Here is a 22,404-nt window from a genome sequence, read left to right as displayed (position 1 = left end):
GGACATTGCCGTTCGAAAGCGCTGGAGTACATATGCCAGGCCTGTAGATGGTGCTGTTCTCACATAATCAGCCCATGCAAAGACAGTGGTAAATTGAACGAAATGAGGAATGGCTAAAATGCATGATCTGTTTGATATTTTGAAAAATAAAAAGTATAAATATTCCTTGAATAGGTATGGTCCTACACTATTATTCAAATATAGCATGATAGGTCCACTTTAAGGGACATTAATGGCGCATTCACACTACAGCGCGGAGCTCGCTTTAAGCGTGCCGAGCGGGGCCTGTTTTTGGTTGCGCTTACACTTGGCCTAGTTCCGGCCCGGGGCTACTTTTTCACCTTTTTTCTGGCCCGACTAAATCGTGGTTCTATCGAGGCTAACAAACAGGGCTGAGTAGGGCTGAGTTTGCTAAACTAGAGAGAGAATCGCTGGCAAGGGGGCTACAACTACAACAAGATGAACATATTTGATCATCATTTAATTGTAATACACGTTTCAAAATGAGGCCGAAGAAACAACATACTGATACCGGTTAGTAAAAACCATGAATTAATGCTTTGACAAGTCTGCAGACAGACAACAGGCGAAAAACCTTTTAAAATGCGTGTTTTCTAGATGGAGCTTGGCTAAGCTAATGTTATATATGCTCCGACCGTCCACACTCACAAAAACGGCCTATACAGACATAAATAAACCAGCGACTGTATTCGCCAGGACACAGGCAGTCTTTGGTTTGTACTTGTTTAACTTTTGTCTAGTTTCTGAACAGATATGAAGAGCTGTGAGCTCTGAGCGCTAAGAGCTAACGGCTGTGTTGTTTTTCTGGGGCGCTCATTGAAGATGACGTCACGGCTCCGCCTACACTGCGTTACTATAGATACTACCCCAGTTCCTAAACTGTAATGTGAGCGCAGCATTAAAGTGAGCCGGGCCTAATAAGACCTAACCAAACTGAGCGAGGCCTGCAGTGTAAATGCGCCATTAATTTACATCGCTGAGCGAACAATCCTCCGTGTTTGAGCCTCTTAAATCGCTGCATAGCCGATTTATTTGCACTGGATTATCCCAGAGAGTCTAAAGATTCTTTATAATACAGTTTTAGATTTGTGAAATCTTTATTCTACTTGTGAAAATACAAAAAAGGAAGATTTCGTTGCTTTTTTCACATCTAGACCACATTCAGGGTGTCCGCGGGGTCTTAAAAAGTATTCAAAGTTTATAAATCAATTTAGTGAAAATTAAGGCAATTAAAAAGTATTAAAAAGTATTAAACGGCATTTTCGAAGGTATTAAGAAGGTCCATAGCAACGACAACATGAAACACCCTTTAATTTACTGAAATGACATGTCGGGAAACCCCCCAAGGCGGCCCCATGCATAGCGCGCCGTAAAATGCTGCTTCTTATTTTAAGTTTCGTTGCCTTGCTCCGCTCTGTGGTGGGCACTAAACGACTACGGTAACGATAACGGGTCCCAAGGTGGGTAGACCGGCATACGCAATGCTCTGATAACGATGAAATAGCCCCGCCTCCCTCTCCCCACGTCTCCTGCTGCTGCTGGGCTGTCAGAAGAGGGGGAGGAAAAGAGAGGCAGGCACCGTTTATTAAATATTATTATATTATTATACAGACAACAGAGTCGTTATCAATTTGTTTTAAAGCTCAATAAATAACAAAGAAGACCTCTGATCGGCACTTTTCAAATTTTGTAAGGAAGATTTAAACTTTAACGGACATGTTGACCGGCGGAACATTTTTTTAACGGAAACTCTGCCGCACGGTCCCCTCGTTCCTTGGAAGAGGTCGGAGAGGTGGGTGTTTTTCATCTGCTGGTGGAGAGATATACAGCAGGAGAACACGCTGTCCACCGCGGAGAATAAACAGAAGGGCAACCATGGCAACCATGCTCCGGGGAGTTCTTCGCTGCTTTTGGTGTATTTTGTGGCGGCAGCAGCGCCACTTACAGGCCTGGCACATGCACTACAGCGTTTCCAGCATTTCCAGCGGTCTAGTGTGAACGGACACATTAATGAATCGAATGCGTGTGAACGGAAGACTTTTTTGCGTTTGCGTATGCGTTTTACCGTATGCGTCCTCATGGGGCCGGGGTCTAAGCCAAACTATATCCGGTCACAGAGATCTGCTATTTTAAAGTAAAGCTAACACATATCGACCCTAAATATAGTCTAGATTAAGAACGAGAAAAGACTTAACATATACAGTATATCGTTTTTTGGAAAACATATGACAAATGTGTGAGAGGGATGACATCAGAGCATCGTCCTATGTGCCAGGGCTTAGCCCCGGACAGCCCCAGCCCAATTGAACCCCTGGGTATTTGTGAGGGAGCTCCTATATGGCATTACCCCGCTGAAGCTCACCAAAGTTGAATATATTTCATAGTTCAAAGTTTTGTCAATTGTTTTGTTTATTGGTCAAATACTGGTAATTCTAATGGTTTCTGAGGAGTTTTACTGGAATGAAAGAGCACAGAGTCTACAGAAGCAACATAGCAGCATACTGCATTAAACCTGACCTTCACAGATGCCCCTTTCACACCAACGCGTTTGCAGCTCTGGCTCGGAGCTGGAGCCTGAAAAGTACCGTTTTTTCCTGTTCACACCGCAGGGGGCCGCCTCTTAGCTCCGGAATCCGGTTCACTTCCAGCTCCAAAAAATTGTCGGTCTAGAGGCAAGAGCTTCGGAGCTAAGAGGCAGCGTCGCTTACGTCTCTCTTACGTCGAGGCGTGCAGGAAACTAAACCCACCTCCCCTGAACATGGGTCGACTGAAGAGTCTCGTCATGCCTGCCTACTAGGGATGTGCATCTCCATCACTGAGGCCGATGCGATGCGCATCTCGATACGTTGCCACAATACGATACAGTAACGATACCTTTGAAACACCAGGCGATACGATACGATACGATTCACCCCTGTTGCGATACAGTTCGATACGATTTGATTCAACATTATGCGATTCGGGGCGATACGATGCGATTCAAAACGATGCAAAAATAATGATACTTCAATATGGTACGACAGAGGATTTTTGTTTTATTCCTGATATGCAGCAAATCATACATTAACAAAAAAGTGCTTTACATATTTGGTACTGCACATCCCATCATGCCGTTTATTTTTTTTTACCTTTAAAAGCTCTCCAGAGTACAATTGTATAACACCTCACAGTTAAACAATGTAAGGATGCATTGCTCATGATTAACAATGTGCAAATAACAACTACCATAGAGCAATGCCCATACAGCTGCCAGCCTGATGTGCTTAACACTCAGAGGCTAACTCACCAGTGAGCAGAAAGCAGTGGTTTCTATCTGAACAATAAAGAAAACAAATAACCTTTCACAAACAGGTATTTCATAACTGCTTACAGTAAGGAAGACATTTAAATTATTATTGGCCGTCACAGGCTGCTGTAAGCTAAACACCTCTCTCTGACAGAACACCTCACTGAGTGATTTAACTCATATGTCTCACTTTCAGGTTTCTCTTTTCAGCCGCAGACCCCATGTCGCCTCTTTATGTGCGTCGCTAAGTTCCTCGTACTACTTGTGTACTTTAAAGCGGCTCGGCATCGTTAACAATTTGCGAGTGATTTTTCAAGTTGACCGTCTGTAGTAATAGTGCCGCGCACATATACCATCAGGACGTTACTGATGGGGTGCGGCTGCGGAGTGATACTGTGTGTATGCAAGTCCGCATCTAGGACGGATCTATGTATCATGGCTGTAGACCTGTTAAGTAATAAAGATACCTCATACAAAGGTCTACGGATACCTTATTACTCTCCATGACCTGCGGTCAACTATATAGCATAAATGACTATTACACCGTCTTTCTTGAACAATCCGAAGTGTTGCCAAACGTTTGATTTGTAGGTATTTTTCGGTGCGCTGTGTTTCTCTTTCTCCTCAACTTCCGTGTGTGTTGATAATGGAGACTCTCGTTCTCCGTAGTGGCGAAGCAAATATCAAAGATCGTCTCTGCTGAACGTTGACAAGATAAGGGGATTTTATATGAATGAATCGGTTTTTTACCGATGCAAAGACGCTACGCAATCGATGCATCGCGAGTTCAACCCAAACTGTAGCCGATGTGCACTCTTTCAACCGGTGCACTCGCATCTTGAACGTTTATGCCGGTGCACCGATGCGAATCGGTGAATCTTAACATCTCTACTGCCTACAAGCACTAGTGCTTATAAACACACTTTATAAAGTCAAGCCACACTAACCAGGCTTCGTGTGATTCTATTTATTTGTGCCTTACTTTGACCATCCGTTCACTGTTATGGATCATTGTGGAGAGCAGGCAGATCTTTTGTTTTGTATTATAGCAGCTATCGGATGGAATCGACATGGGCTGCACAGGTTGTCGTGTCCGACTATCACAAGTAGAATCATAATAAAAATACGCCGGTAATATGTGCCTGTAGAAAACGGTTTATGCCACAATAGGATAGCAATAGCAAGTAGTCAGTTTAGCTTCGGTTGCTATGCTAACATCACCCATTTTATACCAGAGAAACTTTCATAACAGCGTTGTGATGCCAAACAGCGTCAATTCAGACTGACACACATTCACTTAAGGGGAACTGGGGATATGTATCAGCTGCATGTGTGACAGTCGGACAGTGAATACTTTAGAGCGGCCGCTGCAGTGTGAGCTAACCGGGAGCTAACGGAAGAATAAACTCCCTTGGAAGAGCAGCCAGCACTGCAGTGGTCGGTAAATGCCGCTGAAACACATTAATAAACAATGAACCACGGCACTCTGGAGAAAAGCATAAGGTTGGAGAAGTCGTTATTTAATTTAATCTGGCTTCGTGTGATTAAAAGCAACACGATCATCGACCCGACGCAGTCCCCCATTGTTGTTGTTGTTGTGAGCGCCGTAACACCGTTGGGGAGGCAGGGGAACAAATCAGCGATGTAAATGGTGATGTCATAACGCAGCAGCGGCAGCACCAGTCGGGCACTGAGCGGTGTGAACAAAGCGGGAGCAGAAAAGGGAAACCGGAGCTGAACCAGAAAAGCCCTAGCTCGGAGCTAGAAAGGGAAAAGCGCTGTCGTGAAAAGCCGCAAGAGAGGTTGAAGTTCATGTGGAAAGGAGGCTTCAGTAGTCTGTCTGCACTCTGTTTAGTTGTGCTATCTTACAATCAATATAATAAATGTGAGGTAAAGTGTGTCGCCAATGTAACCGGTTAGAACTCGAAGTTGCGATGAGGTCTTAAGGCGAGACACGGCAGGCAAAAACATCGTTTTTCATGTACTGGTCAATTTTGAGATTTTGTGCTATTTTGATTCCATTGCTATTTTGATACAAATGTAAGTGTTTATTTTACCATAGTTTGTCTATTTGCGTCTGTAGATTTCTCCTAAATTCACCAAAAGTTAGCATTCTATCGTAACATAAAGTACCGCGACCGCTGTTTGCACCATGTCATCAGAGATTTCGTTGGAAAGCTCCGTCTCTCCTGCACAATCTCATCGGATCCAAATATGGTCATTTCCTTTGTATCAGCAACCAATCGTGAAAGTACAAAAGGGTCTTAAACCAAGAAACGAAATCTCATTGGCTGGTGTCAACTTCTGACAACGTGATTCGTTCAGATGCGTCACGTGGTTTGCTAAAACACTTTCTGTTTAGCTTTCCGCTAGAAATTTAAATCTCAAAATGGCAAAAGAATGGCGAAAAAACTTTCATAGAGAAGAGGACAACAATTGTCACTTGCACGAAGCAAGATTATACAAAAAACAAATGACCCCGAACATGAAATACCTTCACGGAGTGCGTCGAGGCGCAAGTTATCATCCAAAGAACAGGAGGGTTTAGCTAGTGCCTTTTTTCTCCTACTCTGAGTTAGAAATGTCCACTTCAGTAGCACGTACATACACCAAACCTTCCAGTTATATTCCTATCAATATTATGAAGGCTTTTACAGAAGCGTTTGTTCATATATCATTCATAGCCTGAATTATATAACATTTTATACCTAGAAACATGGCGAAAATTGATATTTTAGGGCTGTTAACAGTATTTTCTGATTTATGGAGTGATAAAAAGAGATATCCAAAATCCCTTCTGTAAAAGCCTTAGATACTAACATGACTAAAAAATGAAACAATAATTTTGAACGTGGCTTTATCCAAAGTTAAGATTTCGGTTCCTGAAATGTCTTAAAATATGTGCATATTTCATGAGATAATGGATCATTTGCATATTTAAACATGATATTTCAGAAAACTTGTAATACAAAAAACAATTGCCTTATTGTATGTAATTAACTGGAGAAATCTCTAGCTGATATCTTTATGTTAAAGACATTACCCTATTCACCTGGGGTGTCTCGCCTTAAAATGTATGGAAAGGTGTAGTGTCCCGTCAATTATGTTAAGTTGTGTCATGTTTGTGATTGTCATGTTCATGTTAGTTTAGTTTATGTTCCACTTCCTGCTTTATTTTGTACTCTCCTTGTCTCATTCCAGGTCCCTTTACTTCCTGCTTTGGTTCCTTTTCCCGCCATCGTCAGTGTCTGCCCCGCAGCTGATGGTTTCCACCTGTGCCAACTTACCTCATGTATATATTGTCCTGTCTCCCCTTGTTAGTTGTCGGTTCGTCTTGTTCGTTGTCCCAAGAAGCCAGATCCAAGCCATTGCTTAAGAGATTCAGTGTTTTGCCTTTTTCCCCTCCATGTGAGCGCTTCACTTTTGTCATTTTGTTATTTCCTCTAAAAGAGTGATTTTGTTTTTGCAAGTAAAGATTATTTTTCTTCAAACCTTTTTTGTCTCGGGGTTTTGCATTTGAGTCCTCGAAACTATTGAGTCAAGGTTCCTAACAAAAGGGTCTTAAAAAAAGGTATTCAATTTGACTTCAGGATTCCTGCATATACCCTGAATTAGACCAGGTTCTGATCTAAAACCACTATACCTAGACTCATCAAATCGTGATTAGATTATCCCAGAGGGTCTAAAGATTATTTATAACACAGTTTGAGATGTGTGAAACCTTAATTCTATTTGTGAAAATACAAAAAAGGAAGATTTTGCTGCTTTTTTTTACATCTAGACCAAATAAGACCAGGGGCCTCATGTATAACGCCGTGCGTAGGATTGACGTGGGAAGGTTGCTTACGTAGTAGAAATCCGAAAAATAGGTCCATAAATTTTCCGCCACTTTCCGATTCACCAAACATTGCGTACCGGCGAGGAAAGTGCGTATGGCACTTCCTATGCCTGTTTCCCTTTATAAATCACAACCGACTCGAAATGCGGTGCAGCTTTTGTGGGCTTCACGTAACGCCCCTGTTTGCCTATAAATAGTCAAAGAAACGCCCTTTCATTCATTCATTTTGACTGACTGCATGGAGAAGATCGCAGGAAATGACGACAGGACAGCTAAAAAAGACATCTCACACCGTGTCAGATTTTGGTTATTTTGGGGAGGTCGAGATTAATCATATTGTTTGGTGAATGCAGTTTGAACCACAGTAGCAGCATGGAGGTCGGATCGTCACCAAAATAAATAAATAAGTGGTCCAAAAAAGGTTAATGACAAAAACAATACACATAGCCTTCCTCAGGCAGTGTGTTTGTACCGGGGACAGGAGACCCCCCCTTGATGAGAAACTGTAAGAAATGATCGGGGGATCCCTCCGGAGTGGAGTCATGACGGCTGGATCTGAATTATGTTTTTGTATTTGGCGGTTTGTGTCCCAGCTGTCGATCAGCTGTGCGCAGCGTCTCCACTGCAGCCTGTGCATCTCAACCCTTTATTATATTTGTGTTGCAAAGGTCATGCCACAGCCTGACAAGCATAACTTGTTTAAGAATTCAAAATGCAGCCCCCACTTCAATCAATAAAGCATTCCAAATATATATCATGTGCAGTGCTCATTAGTAGCCGTTTAAATATACTGGGACCACAGCAAGGCAGCGTTACACCGGTGAGTACATGTGAAAGGATTTCAGGAGCCTTTTGCTTCATTTACATTATTTTAGTGGTTTGAGTAAGAGTACTTTTTAGAAATTCTAACAATGTATTTTTGAAAATGTATGAAACAAAAAAAAGTCTCCATACCTAACTTTCTACGAATACATTCAAGATTTTTTTTAAGATAGACTATATACATGTTCTGAAGCCACTGTGGCCTCAGGATGCTACCTACAGGTGGGTCAGGTGAGGCTGCAGCAGCTCTGTGCCCTGATGTGAGCTACATCATCTGTCTTTTGGAGTATGTGGTGTTCTAAGGCTGGGAGGAGACACATGTTGGCACATTCATGCATTACAATCATAAAGCAGAACAACAAAAACAGTTAGCCAAAAGCAAAGCAGCATGAGCAGAGCACTGAGAACACGCTGTGGTGTCTCATAGCAACGCGGTGCAAATTATTTATGACTGGATCATTTATGAATTGCTGTTAAAGCATAAACAGTTAGAATGCTTTAGTAAGTTTTGCTTTAACTTTAATAAAATGATCCTGTGAGGATAATACATTAATTTGAAGCAGACTGAGTGTCAGGGTTTGGGAAAAATAGGACCCAAATGCAGTAAAAGGACAAAAAGCGACCTTTTTAAAAAGCACTGAAATCTGCCTTTTTTGTATTTTCACAAATAGAATTAAGGTTTCAAAAATCTCAAACTGTGTTATAAAGAATCTTTAGAGTCTCTGGGATAATCTAGTCGACATTTCATGAGTCTAAGTATAGTAGTTTTAGATCAGGACCTGGTCTTATGTTGTCAAGATGCGAAAAAAGCACTAAAATCTCCCTTTTTTGTATTTTCACAAATAGAATTAAGGTTTCACAAATCTCAAACTGTGTTATAAAGAATCTTTAGACTCTCTGGGATAATCCAGTCCAGATTTGATGAGTCTAGGTCTAGTTGTTTTAGATCAGGACCTGGTCTAATGTGGTCAAGATGCGAAAAAAGCACTAAAATCTCCCTTTTTTGTATTTTCACAAATAGAATTAAGGTTTCACAAATCTCAAACTGTGTTATAAAGAATCTTAAGACTCTCTGGGATAATCCAGTCCAAATAAATCGTCTATGCAGCGGTTTAAGAGGTTCAAACATGGAGGATTGTACGCTCAGCGCTGTAAATTAAATGTCCCTTAACTTTCCCCTTAACTGCCGAATCGGATGCTCTGAATCGGAAGTCAACTTCAGCGTCGTTACAGAGATGCTGAATGAGAAACCAATGTGAGTTTGGAAAATTGCACAATATAAATCTATTCTAGTATACCTCAACAATGGAATTATGATCAGTGGAAATGGCCATGACATGTCTCCTTTAAAGTGGACCTATCATGCTATATTTGAATAATATAGTGTAGGACCATGCCTATATAAAGGCATATTTATACTTTTTATTTTTCAAAATACCAAACAGATCATGCATTTTAGCCATTCCTCATTTAGCTCAATTTAACACTGTCTTTTCATGGGCTGATTCTGTGAGAAAAGCAACATCTACAGGCCTGGCATATGTACTACAGCGTCTCCAGCGCTTTCGAACGGCAATGTCCTTGGCTGTCTCCTCCTGATTGGTGGAGTTGGCCCAATAGAGAACCGCAGTGACGCGTCGTAAAACCAGCAAGTAAGTTAGCATTTTTAGCACTTCCGGTTCCTTCCTCAAAAAGCAATGCATTTTTTCCATAGGGTTTTGGAAAATAGCTCGAAATAAGGTCTGTGGTTGACACAAATTTAAGAGATAAGTCACGTTTTGTTCTACGACATTAAATACGTCAGCAGTGACCCCACTGGGGATTTTTGAAGAGTTTACGTGTCTGAAAAACGATGGTTGTTACCGAGTGGCTGAATAGAACTACAGAAATTGTCGAGGCCGTTGTACGTCATTACGCAGAACACGTAAACACTCCCGCTAAGTTTGTTTTCCCCTGTGTTTTGCTTGAAAGCAAGTACCTGCCTATCTTTAGTATCTATATATCTATATCTGACCATTAGAGTCTGTATTTTTGAAATTGTCGTTTTTAACACCGTAGTTTTACAAATGATAGAATAATTAATTACCAGTGTTTTCCAATTTTACTCGGCAGTTCGTTTCGTTAGCTAACGTTAGCTAAAGCTAGCGCTACTAGTTAGCTACGCAATGGTTTGTTGCTTTGCTCCGGGTTGCAGCCACAGGTCTTCGCATGAAACGTGCTTGTTCTATCGTTTCCCGGCCAATGTTTTCCAAAGGAGAGTCTGGATTCGTGCCATGAGGTAAGCTGACGTTACATTTTTGTCCATGTCACGGTGAAATGTAAATGATGGGTAGTGACTGTATCGCCGTTTTAGAGATGGCGCTGCTGTAAAGACCGCAACATAAGTAAAGATAATGAATACATCCTATTAAAACCTGTGTGGCTTATATGATAAGTCTAATTAGTACAAGCAGCATAACGTTTCACCATGTAACTAAAGATTGTAGTCAGGGAAATCAGTTTGACATATTGAACTAATAACAAATCACCTCTGGCTGGCAGAGAACTCTCGGCTCCATAGCTTCTCTTGGACGTAAAATCACATGTACATTTTACATTTATATTCAATTTAATATTCCATCCCTCACATACTTTTGTATATATAATAACTTATATTTTGTTTTTCTTGTTATGCTGCTGCAACACAAACATTTCCCAAATTGGGATCAATACAGTAATATCTTATCTCAATTAATTAAGAAATATAACTATTATAATTAGTGTAGCAGCTGACACCTATTTTCAATATGGATTATTCTACCATTTATTTCTTTAGTTCAATTTTGATCTATAAAAATGTCAAAATAGTGAAAATGTTCACGAGACTTATCAAAGTGCAAGGTTATATCTTTAGATGTTTTGTTTTAGCCTATGTACTGTATGTCTTAATGCTCTTACAGTATATGTGACGGTGTGACTTCCATGAAACTAATATTTTATATCTTCCCAACAGACGAGCTGACAGGAAACCTAACACTCTAACAACCACAACATTGCAAAGGCGAGTAAATGTAAATTAAAAACAATTCACAATGTTTTTATTTCTTCTTCCTTGCAGTGAGGTGAAGCTGACCTTGCACTTGGTGCCAGTAAGGATGTTCCTCACGCAGGCTGAATGTTTCTCCTTCCTTACTGACACAGAAGCCCTTGATTTGCGATGCTTCACTAATTGTCATTTCCCTGGCTCCGTAGGGACACGTTACCTCCAGCACAGCGGAAGACCCTACCAGACCATCTGGAGATGCCCCCAACAATCCTGATAGGGAGAGCCACAAATCAGACTCAAGGACCTGCATCTGAGCTGCAGTGGTGAATGCCCCGACGCCCTCACATTCATTCATTCATAGTCCCCCACTGTACAGACAAAACACCATCAAGGGCCTGTTGTTGCCCTAGCACCCTGGCAATAAAGGAAGCAGTAACACGCTTTGACCTCAGGACAGCTCCAAAGTTGCTGACAGTCAACCTTCCTTTCCTGAACAAATGCCAGTTTTGGTTGGTTCGCTGACCAGTGGTAGCCACCTGAATTGCCCTCTGTTGCTCTTCAGACAATGCCATGCTTGCCACAATTGCCTCAGGTCCCTGATGCCCAACAGATTTGATAATTTCAGGAACAGTAAGTGTTTCCAAGCTGTAGTGTTCCTCTTCTGGCTCGGGGGAGAGAAGCCAAGAAATTCCTGAGAACCTGCCCCCGAGTCTGTCCCTCAGCCAGTCACGATCTTCGGAGGTGGGCTCTCTTGTCAGCGGGTTAAATTAATTATTGGTTTCAACAGTCACATTAAAGCAGTTACTAAATCAGCTTACTATCACCTAAAGAACATATCTAGGATTAAAAGACTAATGTCACAGCAGGATTTGGAAAAACGTGTCCATGCTTTTATCTTCAGTAGACTGGACTACTGCAATGGTGTCTTCACAGGTCTCACTAAAAAATATATTAGAAAGCTGCAGCTGATTCAGAACACCGCTGCTCGAGTCCTTACCAACACTAAGAAAGTGGATCACATCGCTCCAGTTCTGAAGTCTTCACACTTGCTTCCTGTGTGTCAAAGAATAGATTTCAAAATACTGCTGCTGTTTATAAAGCACTGAATGGTTTAGGACCAAAATGCATTTCTGACCTCCTGCTAAATGATGAACCATCCAGATCTCTCAGATCTTCAGGGACTGGTCAGCTTTCTGTCCCCAGAGTCAGAACTAAACATGGTAAGGCAGCGTACAGTTATTATGCTCCAAATATCTGGAACAAACTCCCAGAAACCTGCAGGTCCGCTGCAACTCTTACTACTTTTAAATCCAGGCTGAAGACTTTTCTTTTTGTCGCTGCTTTTAATTGAACTATTCATATCTTAGACTGCACTGTAACTTTTATCCATGCATTTTGTTTATTTTATTAGCTTTTCTTTTTAATTACTGATTTTAAATGCCATTTTCTTAATGTCTTTCATTTTTTGTAAAGCACTTTGAATTGCCTTGTGTTGAAAAGTGCTATATAAATAAACTTGCCTTGCCTTGCCTAATAAAGATTTCATGTGACACATAAAATGAATTTGTTGATGGGAATTAATGTGAATAAATTAACTCTAGGTTAACGGTACTCTTGCTATCACTACTCAACGACACTATAAACCTTGTCCCTCATGCTAGCCCTGACAACACCGGTAAGCACACCTTCATCTAGGCTGCACTGTAACGTGTCCTGACTTGTAGTGGTTCTCTCCTCGATCTACACTCTTCTTGTCATCTTTGTAAAACGATATCAGACTGGTAATTGACACAGCCATGACTTCTAGTTAAATTCAGTGTGGCTAAAATGAAAAGCTTTGTTAAAATATGCAAGCACGCGAAAGTCAAATTCAGCTTTATGGTCAAAAATTCTACATGTGTTATACATTCAGAAATATCGAAATATCGTTTCCCACAGTGTGACATGTATACATAAAACAAAAAGGGCCTAGATAAACCTGGTATACATTAAACAAAACGGGCCGAGATAACCGGGGTATACAGTTTAAAATGTTAATATATTTAAAGTGTTCAAAGTGCAGTTTCAGTGCAAGTCAGTTGAAACGATCTTAAGTTGGCGTGACGTTGAAGTCGTGCGACCCTGCTACTGTACTGTGCTTGTACTTGGCTCGTTTATAGCATAACGTTAGCATTTCGCTTTTGGCGACTAGATTTAAGATTCAAAAATTATAAAAGTAGGGTTGACATCTGGAGATTATCCGGCTGAACAAAACGTGATCCCTCTCTTAAATGTGTGTCAACCACAGACCTTATTTCGAGCTATTTTCCAAAATCCTATGGAGAATTTGCATTGGTTTTTCGCGAAGGAACCGGAAGAAGTTTACTTCCGGGTTTTATGACACGTCACTGCGGTTCTCTATAGCCGTAGCGCCACTTCTGTGACGTCATAGAAGTGTTCAAATCTGGATCAGTCTGTATGTATACAGAAATCCTTAGGTCAAATTTAATACCTTTTAAGACCTTTTTTAAGACCCTTTCCATACATTTTAAGACCTCATCGCAACTTTGAGTTCTAACCGGTTACGTTGGCGACACACTTTACCTCACATTGACTATATTGATTGTAAGATAGCACAACTAAACAGAGTGCAGACAGACTACTGAAGCCTCCTCTCCACATGAACTTCAACCTCTCTGTGAAGGTCAGGTTTAATGCAGTATGCTGCTTTGTTGCTTCTGTATACTCTGTGCTCTTTCATTCCAGTAAAACTCCTCAGAAACCATTAGAATTACCAGTATTTGACCAATAAACAAAACAATTGACAAAACTTTGAACTATGAAATATATTAAACTTTGGTGAGCTTCAGCCGGGTCATGCCATATAGGAGCTCCCTCAAAAATACCCAGGGATTAAATTGGGTTGGGGCTGTCCGGGGCTAAGCCCTGGCACATAGGACGATGCTCTGACGTCATCACCCTCACACATTTTTCATATGTTTACAAAAAACGATATATATTAAGACTTTTCTCGTTCTTAATATAGACTATATTAGGGTCGATATGTGTTGACTTTACTTTAAAATAGCAGATCTCTGTGACCGGATATAGTTTGGCTTAGACTCCGGCCCCACGAGGACACATACGGTAAAATGCATACGCAAACGCAAAAAAGTCTTCCGTTCACACACATTCGATTCATTAATGGGTCCGTTCACACTAGACCGCTGGAAATGCTGAAAACGCTGGAAACGCTGTAGTACATATGCCAGGCCTGTAAGTGGCGCTGCTGCCGCATCAAAATACACCAAAAGCAGCGAAGAAGACCCCGGAGCATGGTTGCCATGGTTGCCCTTCTGTTTATTCTCCGCGGTGGACGGCGTGTTCTCCTGCTGTATATCTCTCAGGTAGTCCACCAGCAGAGGAAAAACACCAACCACTCCGCCTCTTCCAAGGGACGAGGTAACCGTGCTTCAGAGTTTCCGTTAAAAAAAATGTTCCGCCGGTCAACATGTCCCTTAAAGTTTAAATCTTCCGTACAAAATTAGAAAAGTGCCGATCAGAGGTCTTCTTTGTTCATGATTGAGCTTTAAAACAAATTGATAACGACTCTGTTCTCTGTATAATAATATTTAATAAACGGTGCCTGCCTCTCTTTTCCTCCCCCTCTTCCGATAGCCCACCAGCAGAAGGAGACGTGGGGAGAGGGAGCCGGGCTATTTCATCGTTATCAGAAAATGATCATATAGGGCTTACACACGGAGCCGTTGGACCCCCAGAGCGTTGCGTATGTCGGTCTACCCACCTTGGGACCCCCCCCCCCCCCACCACAGAGCGGAGCAAGACAACGAAACTTAAAATAAGAAGCAGCATTTTTTCGGCGCGCTATGCATGGGGCCGCCTTGAGGGGGTTTCCCGACATGTCGTTTCAGTAAATTAAAGGGTGTTTCATGTTGTCGTTGCTGTGGGACTTCTTAATACCTTAGAAAATGCCGTTTAATACTTTTTAATAGCCTTAATTTTCGCTAAATTGATTTATCAACTTTTAATACTTTTTAAGACCCCGCGGACACCCTGGTATCAGATCCGTTGCAGCCCCTTTTTAAGAGATTTGGGTATGGAGAAAAAAAAAGAGGGTTGTGTTTTCTGACACTTGGTGAGTTCCCTGGAACACCGGAGACACATATTCATGTATAAAAGACGTACAAAAGTGCATTTTGCATGATAGGTCACCTTTAAGGCACTTAATGATCTCATACATGCAAGTGTAACATACACAGATTAACACACATAGGACCGCTTAGTGTAAACAAGGTAAATATAGCTAATGCTAGCTGTGCAATAAGCATGTATACAGGCTAGTATGGCTAATGCTAGCATGTATGCTAACGCTACCATGTATGCTAACGCTGGCGCGAATGCTAACGCATTTTCTCATTGGGTTTAAACATCTCCAAATGTCATCACATAAACACAATACATGTTACTAATCCGATTCCTTACACTGTAAGTGTAAGGCTTACACTTACAGTCATTGCTTTCTGACGGACTTGACCCTTTTACTCTTCAGGTTGGATAGGGAAAATTAGTAGCAGTCTACTGCCATGCTATTCAGTTCACTTTATCCTACTTCCTGTAGCCAAACCGGTTTCCCGTCTAACCTTCAGTATACATTTTACAAAAATATAAATGTGCAAATATGAAACATAGGCTACAGGTCAATATCACCTTGCTGTTGGTAGCTGAACTGTCAATACCCCAAAATATATTCTTAGATACCACATTTTGAGTTATTTAGACACAATTAACACTTATAGTTTCATGTCTTGTTACATAAGAATAGATCATATTTGTTAAGTGTTATTATGGGAGAATTACTATTCTTGTGGTACTACTGCCTTATTAGGCCCATATTGAGCAGAGCATATTAAGACCAAAACTCATGTCCAACAACTTCCTTACTTGCAATAAATAAGCACTAATTAGAGGGTTATTCAGGAAAAACTCTCAACTAATGGCCTATTATAGCGATTTTCAGTGTGAGGCGCACCTCCCTGGGGGGGCCAGAGAGCTTCAGGGGAGGCGCAAACAACTAGTTGAGGCTTAATTTGTGTACCTTAATATAAAGTGTTACCCAGAATAATATATATCATATGTTTTATAATGATTGATCATCAAAGTGTTCTCAAAGCTGGTAAAGGTGCAGCTAGTTTGAATGACTTTGTATACTGCAGGGTAGCTTGTGAATTTACTCCAGGTGGAACTAAAGTCTGACTTAACACTTGATTAGATTTCACATCATTCATCCACATCTGTAAAGGAACTAAAGGTATTAAATACATGTAGTGGATTAAAAGTACAATATTTATAGTGGGGTAGAAGTACAAGTACCTCAAAATGGTACTGTAAATAACTTGAGTAAATCTACTTAGTTACTTTACACCACTGCCTACAGACTGACATGCATCTCAGCTAATAAACAGCTGACAGTTTACAAAGCAGGCAAATGTGAATCCCTTTCTCCAAAACTCAACTGCACAATCAGAACGAAATAAAAGCGGTTTTCTTAGGCCAGACTTGGCCGGGCCCTAAAGTAATCAGAAGCTGGCGGGCTGGCCCGGGTTGTTTGCACCTCTGCTGCTGGAACAGAGACGGAGCACTGCTCTCTGCTCAGAGAATCCATCACTGTTTATTGGTTTACAAGGCTTCACAGGAAATTAACAACTCAATGGTCACCTCCATTAGTTTTTATCCCCAGCCATCAGGACACTTTGCATCCTAATGGACACTTAGTTCATTTGTTTACCAACCCACAAACTGCCGGACATGAGCATAGTGCATCACATACAGTGGTGTAAAGTAACTAAGTACATTTACTAAAGTACTGTACTTAAGTACAATTTTGAGGTACTTGTAATTTGCTTGAGTATTTCCATGCTATGCTACTTAGTACTTCTACTCCATTACAATTCAGAAGTAAATATTGTAATTTTACTCCACTACATTTATTTAATACCTTTAGTTACTTTACAGATCTGGATGAATGATTTGAAATATAATCAACTCTTAAATCAGACTTTAGTTCCACCTGGAGTAAACTCACAAGCTACCCTGCAGTATACAAAGTCATTCAAACTAGCTGCACCTTTACCAGCTTTGAGAACACTTTCATGATCAATCATTATAAAACCAACCCAGTCTCATGGCATTTCGTGTTCACCAACACGATTTTTAATCTATTGATTCGTGTTCACCAACACGATTTTCCCCTTTTTTTTGTGTTGCACAGCACGATTTTAAAAGCAATGTATTTCTACTGGTAATGTGTTTCGCGCCTGCAGCACGTCTTTTTCTCCAGTCGGGTCGTGGAAGACCGGAAGCTGTGTGGTTCATAAAAACATGTTCTTACCCAATATCAAGCCACAATTATTGCTTTTATTTTAAATCGTATAATTTCGGACTTTTGTTTCCGTCTGTGAGGAAAATAAATGGGGCTCAGAGCCTCAGAACACTGAAATCTGTATTTTTTAAATCTTTTTTTCTTCTAATTTGTTATTCTTTTCAAAATAACACACTGTTATTTACTCACCAATAACACACAATTATCCTTGCTTTTATTTATTGGTTTAATTCCATAATCTCTGGCTTTTTTGGCGTCCTTCAGGAACTGAATTTCAAAATAAAAATAACCGGAAACAGACGTAGGCATTTCGAGCGATTACCCAAGATCCTCAGCTGTTGTTTAAGCTCGCTGATTTGATGGTTTAGCCGCAATGCATGCTGTGATTTGGTGTTTATATGATATGAAATCCGGAAAACATTTTAAAAGAATAAAATACTTAATTCCGTGTGTTCTTGCTTTTCTCTTTGAAAGTCATCACATAACGGCATTGTAATACACGGTTCGGCTGCATTACATATTACAGATCTGCCGTAGTTCTTTATTTATAGAGCCCTGATGAGAAGACCTTTGGAAAAACTGGAAGAAATGCCGCCGAAACTGAATACTTAACGTGGATCATAAATATATCAACAATTAAACAACATCTTCAATTTCTCTTCACACAATACGTCTCCTTGCAGTATCAACCTTAATTCGGCTGACTTTTATATTTCATCTAATTCGTAGATAGGTTATATTTACACCATAACGGTGCACAGCTGATATAAAAGGACTTTGATTTTCTTTGAATATAAGAATGTAAATACTGAGTCTGAAATATTATAGCAATATGCTATAAAATTGTGAAAACATGAATAAAACTACACATCTTCAGATGTTGTACATACATAAGTGTCCTACACTAATAATACAAAGTTATTATAGCTGTGTGTACCTTGTGTGCACCGCCTAGTGGTTAAAGCACGTTATTTAATTATTGTTTTTATGTGTTATATTTGATTAGAAAAATATTAAGAGTACATACTTTCATAGGGGGAAAGTAGAAGGTCTTTGATAGAAATATAGAATATAAAAAATCAAGAAGATACTGATAGTGATCTCTACAATAAAACAGTTTAGAGCAGGATGTACAAAAATATTAATAGGAGGAGGTGCAAAACAGAAAAACGAATTAACCTTTATTTAAACATAAAATAATACTTTAGATTAAGGTCCTCTTTTAAATAAGAAAAAAACTTTGGGGGTATCTACAGATAAATATTAAGCCTGACAAAGTACTTAACGTCTAATATATTACTTTCCTGCAATGTTAACTATGTTGAAGCACTTATTTTATCTGATATTATACATATGAATTATACTCTTATGTATGTAGATAGTATAAGAAATGTGCAGAATATGACAGTTTAATGGTGGAGGTACAAACACATATTGATAGATGTCTTGTAATGTGCTGTTGAGGAACCTGTGACCCAAGATTTTCATTCATTGCATACACCGTAGTTGTGTATATGATAAGTCAATAACCTTTGAAAATCTTGAAATCTTGAAAGGGATGTGCAAAATAGCCATTATACAGTCTTTAATTAACTATTAGTAGAAAATAACGAGTAATGAATATACTTTATTACTCGTTTCCATTCATGTCAATTGCAGATAAATGTTTAGTCTTCTCAAGCACCAACTATCAAATATCTCTCCTGACTGTTGGCACTTTTCAATCAGGTTAAAGAACATCTTGCAGGTTTTTATTTATTCTACATTTATGCTTAAACTTGCTTGAAAATTACAATTAAAAAAGTTAATGCAGGATTTGATATGTTTTACGAGACATAAGGGCAGGAATTCAGAGGGAAAGGAGCAATTTTGAGCTCTGCTCTTAAAAACGGCTTATTTTTTTTAAGGTCATACGTGAAACGCGTCATATTAAATCACGCAGGGGACACATCTCCGCCCTCTGACCGCGGGTATAGTAGAGTTGCGTTGAGTAGAGCGGTTGTGTTTTAAGGAGCTGGTATTTTTCGGTAGTTTTACATTGTATTTCACCATTTGTAATCATGGTGCAGTATTGTGTTTGTGCAGGTTGCACAAATACCAGCCTGTCAGGACATTGAGTCCACAGTAAAAAAGGACCGGAGCTAGCGTTCGTTCCTGGGTGCGTTGTGCATCCACCTCCCTGCAGCACATACTCTCCACAGCTTTATCAGGAAACCGTATTACTTCTCCTCCCCCCCCCGCTGCTCTCTCTCTCTCTCCCCTCCGGTACACGGCACCGTAAGACATTGCATTAGGTAACGCTGTGGTGGCTGTACTGCTCCAGCCGTCTCCTTTGTGCTTGTTTGTTTCCCCCTGTCTGTGTTGTTTGTGTGTGCGTGGTGGCTGTCACTCCTGGCTCCCGGCTCAACCTCCACTCACCTGCTGCAATCAGCTGTGCACCCTCCCCGACTACACACCTGCTTTCCATCAAGCAATTTACAACGACATATCAACGGAGGCTCCACAACCTTTCTCCGCCAGATCGTCAAGTATCAGCCGTATCTCGCGTCTCTCCTCCGGTACACAGCACCGTAGTGTGGAGTTGCATTAGGTAACGCGAGATACGGCTGATACTTGCGCATTAGTTTCTGTTATGAATCAGAATCAACAGTCCAGCCAATAACGTTACTATATTATCGATGCTACTTTAGTTATAGCCTGATATATGATAGCTAACTTTACAATGTTGTGATGTGACGTTGGCTAACATTCTGTAGCTAACGCCGGTCACTCACCAAGATAGCTGCCCAGTTCTCCACTGGTTCTCCTCACACCACAGCTCAATTTCTCTCCGATGGCCGTTATTTCTTCTAATCCTTGGCTGCTCCAAGTCTCTTGGACGCCTATAAGGCTCATAATTATAAGGTTGTGGTCCGTCATATGCATTCGAATATTCATGTTCAACTTCTTCTGTGTCTAAACTAGCATTGGGATCCATGTTTATTAATACGTTACACCGGCCACTCTCCCCCTTGTGTCCCCCGTGTTACGTCACACGCGGGAGGTCACGTGCCGAGGCTTTTTTATGCGGAAGTGAACATTTCTTACAAAAACGACGCCAGATGTCACTGTAGTGTATATTTCTGTATATTTTGGGGAAAATCTAGTGTATTCATCATTTTCCTACACATTTATTCACAGGTGTCTTTAACCTGGAAGTTGCTCTTTAACCTCTGTATTGTGGAGTAGAATTACAAAGTAACAATGAGCTGTCACGTGGGTATATATTAATGCTGCGCATTATGGACACAAACAATTTTCACCCATTTATTAATTATATGTTTTACATTTGATAACACCAATGTGTTTAATACTGGCAACTTCTAATTGTGGGAAAAACGAAAACGTTCAGTAGAGACGTCCCATGGAACATTTTGCGAAACACAATAGCCAGCATGTGTAGTTCTGGGGGGGGGGGGGGCGTTCGATTCCAGTTTTGGATAGTCTGGCGTGGTTTTGTTCCATTTCAAACAGCTGTTTGACGCTCTGTGTAACCTTGGCGCACTGCCACTCCAACATCCAATCCCAGCGCTTGAAGATTAATCACGGGGACTGTAGTCCTAAACGATAGCTGGTGATTATGGGTAGTGTAGTGTCTTCGGCCATCCTAAACTCCTAGAGGCCTACGTCTGTTTCCGGTTATTTTATTTTGAAATTCAGTTCCTGACGGACGCCAAAAACGCCAGAGATTATGGAATTAAACCAATAAATAAAAGCAAGGATAATTGAGTGTTATTGGTGAGTAAATAACAGTGTGTTATTTTGAAAAGAATAACAAATTAGAAGGAAAGATTTAAAAATACAGATTTCAGTATTCTGAGGCTCTGAGCCCCATTTATTTTCCTCACAGACGGCAACAAAAGTCCGAAATTATACGATTTAAAATAAAAGCAATAATTGTGGCTTGATATTGAGTAAGAACATGTTTTTATGAACCACACAGCTTCCGGTCTTCCACGACCCGACCGGAGAAAAAGACGTGCTGCAGGCACGAAACACATTACCAGTAGAAATACATTGCTTTTAAAATCGTGCTGTGCAACACGAAAAAAAGGAGAAAATCGTGTTGGTGAACACGTATCAATAGATTAAAAATCGTGTTGGTGAACACGAAATGCCATGAGACTGGGTTGTATAAAACATATCATATATATTATTCTGAAATGGACCAATCTACACAATACTTTTGGTACTTTAAATATATTCTGATGCCAATACTTTTTTCTTTTACTTGAGTAACATTTTCATTGCAGGACATTTACTGTAACACAGTATTCCTACACTCTGGTACTTGTACTTTTACTTTAGTACAAGATCTGAGTACTCCTCCCACCTCTGATCACACAGGGGTTCTACTAGTGGAATGAATAATAATATGACAATAGTTACTCACCGGTTACAGACTCATGGCTGGGAGCACTGTCAGGCACTCCACAGTTGATGCGTGTAGGAACCGGCGCTGTGGGGGGTTTCACAAACGGTGGGGGGGGGGTGGCTATTGGCGGTGGAGGTTCAGGAGGTAAAAGCTGACCTGCTGATGACGGACAGATTTGGGTAAACATTTAAATGTTGTGCAACTGTACCAACACCCCTAAAACTAGTTTTCAAACCTTAGTTCTGAAGTATTCATAATATTTTCAGCATGGAAATATAAGAAAATCAAGGAGTGTTTTTTTATTCATAAATATCAGCATCACAAATGTCATATCATCATTCCACTGACCTTTGCAGCCCGTAGTCAGGTTCTCCTCCAGGTCACTTCCATCCCCACAGTTGTCAATGCCTTTTTCATCACACACCAGACTGAGAGGGATACACTTCCCATTTCTGCAGGTGAAATAGGGCTCATTGCTGCACTCTGATTGGTTAAAACCTGGACAAAAGAGGAAGGATCCGTGTTAGAAAAAAAAAACGTTAGTCTTGCAATCAAAGTTTAAAGAGTCTCTTAGATTTCAATTTAAAGGAAAATGAATTATGGCTGCTTATAGGTAAAC

General features: G+C 40.5%; 1 protein-coding gene across 4 annotated transcripts in view; it reads right to left on the bottom strand.

Annotated features, from left to right (window-relative positions):
• Positions 1-22,404, bottom strand: part of ldlrad2 (low density lipoprotein receptor class A domain containing 2) — a 70,810-nt gene that overhangs the window by 13,105 nt on the left and 35,301 nt on the right. For all 4 annotated transcript variants that reach the window (XM_079680045.1, XM_079680048.1, XM_079680046.1 and 1 more), the window contains exons 3-4: positions 22,134-22,283; positions 21,804-21,944 (exon numbers count right to left, since the gene is read on the bottom strand). In XM_079680045.1, the coding sequence (XP_079536171.1) occupies positions 21,804-21,944; positions 22,134-22,283 (291 nt within the window). The remainder of the gene's footprint in view (positions 1-21,803; positions 21,945-22,133; positions 22,284-22,404) is intronic.

The sequence above is a fragment of the Notothenia rossii genome (assembly GCF_949606895.1).
Source record: "Notothenia rossii genome assembly, chromosome: 5".
Classification (NCBI taxonomy): Eukaryota; Metazoa; Chordata; class Actinopteri; order Perciformes; family Nototheniidae; genus Notothenia; species Notothenia rossii.
This window is presented reverse-complemented; position numbering and strand designations above follow the sequence as displayed.